The 2,463-nt window shown below is 34.5% G+C and overlaps 1 protein-coding gene across 1 annotated transcript; it reads left to right on the plus strand.

Moving 5' to 3' along the window:
• The first annotated feature begins 874 nt into the window (after positions 1-874).
• LOC145121491 (protein FAR1-RELATED SEQUENCE 5-like) lies at positions 875-2,205 on the plus strand. Its single transcript, XM_079057228.1, has 2 exons — positions 875-1,139; positions 1,283-2,205. Exons 1-2 carry the CDS (start codon positions 875-877, stop codon positions 2,203-2,205), a joined length of 1,188 nt encoding a protein of 395 aa, XP_078913354.1.
• The last annotated feature ends 258 nt before the right edge of the window (positions 2,206-2,463 follow it).

A 2,463-nucleotide genomic window follows, 5' to 3' on the forward strand; every position in this document is an offset into this window, starting at 1 on the left:
ATATGTACTATTCCTATTCCTACTAATGAATTAAATGAAGAAAACTTTTGTTTCCATGATCGACTGCTTCCAATAAATTTAACAGGAAGCCTAGGACAATGAATTTTATGATTAACTTTGTCAATGGAAAAAAAAACTTGGCTATGCCAAGAATCCGATGGCAGTTTCCTATGTAATATTACATTTGATGACAACTTTATTTTTTTTTAAACAATTAGAAGGTCCTATGAATTAAACATACAAACCTTTTTTTTAACTTATCATTGATACATTATATGCACGTGTATCCACAAATTATTTGGATCCATCTATTAACTTAAAAAAACACAAAATTGGTTATGTGTGATAAATAACACATTGTTTTATTTATATGCTTTGCAGAAAGAAAGAATGGAGAAGGCCATGATGTTTGAAACTGAAGCAACTGATCAGGCTATAGAACCGTATATAAATAAAAATGTTGACACAAATGATTTCGTGGAAGAAACATATGAATATGAAGAATGTAACGATTTCGATGTCAACATTGAATTTGACGAAGATGAAGATAATGTTCAAAGGATAATGGGAAAGGTTTTCGATACGCCCGACGAAGCATATACAATTTATAACGATTATTCCTTTTTACATGGTTTTGGTATACGCAAAGATGACACGGTTAAAAGCATAAAAACAAATGAGCCTTATCGGAAGTATTATGTATGCTGTAAAGAAGGTTTCAAACGGGTATACAACAATGATTCAAGTGTAAATGAGAAAAAAACGTCGTAGAGATGTTAGAACTAGATGTCAAGCAAAACTTCGAATTACAAGACAGGAGGATGGAAAATGGTTGTTGGACTTATTTAATGACACACACAATCACGAATTGACCATGACACCAACGAAGGTGATCAAGCAACGATCGCATAGCAATTTCCACCGTTCAATAGAAGGTAAATCTCTTATGGTGCAATTTGGTCAAGCAGGGTTGAAACCTTCTCAGATTAAAAAGGTTGTTAATACAATGAAAACCTCAAATGTAGCTGATGTTACTTCAAAGCAATGTGTTGATGTCTTATCTGAGCATCGAAAACAACATATAGGAAAGGAGTTCTATGGACTTATAAAACATTTTCAAGATAAAACATTAGTTGACAGTGACCAGTATTTTGTCGTGGATTTGTCTGACGATGGGTATCTTAGAAATATCTTTTAGGCTGATGGTAGATCAAGAGATGCCTATACAAAATTCAGAGATGTTGTTGTATTTGATGTCACTTCTATGACTAACAAATTCAAGATGCCCTTTGCTCCCTTACTGGGGTGAATCATCATGGGCAGTCTATACTTTTTGGTGGAGCATTGCTTGAAAACGAAAAGGAAGAGACATTTGAATGGTTATTTGAACATTTCCTCAAATGTATGTTCGACAAGTATCTGAAGGCAATTATTACCGATCAAGACAAAGCTATGGGCAATGCAATAAAAAAAGTGTTTTCAAAGACTCAACATCGCTTTTGTTCATGCATATCAGGAAGCATGAAACTGGGCACCTTCGATCGTATGTTTTCTCGTTACAGTGATTTTCAAGAAACGCATAGAAAATGGGTAAATAGTAACACCATTGAAGAATTTGAAGCAACATGGGAAGATATGCGTATTAAGTATGAACTGGAAAGCAATTGTTCGATTAGTGACATGTATAACAAATGTATACATTGGGCTAAACCCTTTTTGAGGGATATTTTCTTTGTTGGTATGACCACAACCGGACGAAGTGAGAGTATCAATTCATTTTTTGATGGATTTGTTAACTCGAGGACCATGTTGAATGAATTTGTTACACAATATGACAAAGCAGTTGAGTCACGAAGGGCTGCCGAAGAAGATGAAGACTTCAAAACTATGAACTCGAGACCGGTTCTTTCTTCAGTGCATCCAATCGAAGCAAAAGCGGGTCAATGTTATACTAGAAAGATGTTTGATACTTTCAAAAAAGAATGGACCGAAGCTATTACCAATTTGACTCACGAGACTCTAACAAAAACTACAGAAGAAAACACATATAGAGTTGGGCAATTGGACATTGATAAAAAATATTGGCGTATTGTTACCTTTCGTTCTTTAAATCAATTCAGTGTCACATGTTCTTGTTCTATGTATGATACAAATAGGATTTTATGCAAGCATAACTTATACGTGATGAAGAAGAAGAATGTTTAAGAACTACCGAGTCACTATATTTTACCGCGATGGACCCTTGATGCTAGGTACAAACTAGGTAGTGTTAGTATTGGACTCGGAGAAACCAATAATGAAAATGGAGTTAGTGCCTACACATTATTTTGTGTCCGTTCAAATTTTACTAAACTAATTGAACAAGCTAGGGACTCCCCTTCGGAGATACAAAAACTCAATACGATGTTGATAAATCTTTTAGATGATCAAGCAAATCGAAAGAAATCTATGTGTTTGGAGAAT

Source organism: Lactuca virosa, chromosome 6 (assembly GCF_052849685.1).
Source record: "Lactuca virosa cultivar CGN04683 chromosome 6, Lactuca_virosa_CGN04683_v6, whole genome shotgun sequence".
NCBI classification, from domain to species: domain Eukaryota; kingdom Viridiplantae; phylum Streptophyta; class Magnoliopsida; order Asterales; family Asteraceae; genus Lactuca; species Lactuca virosa.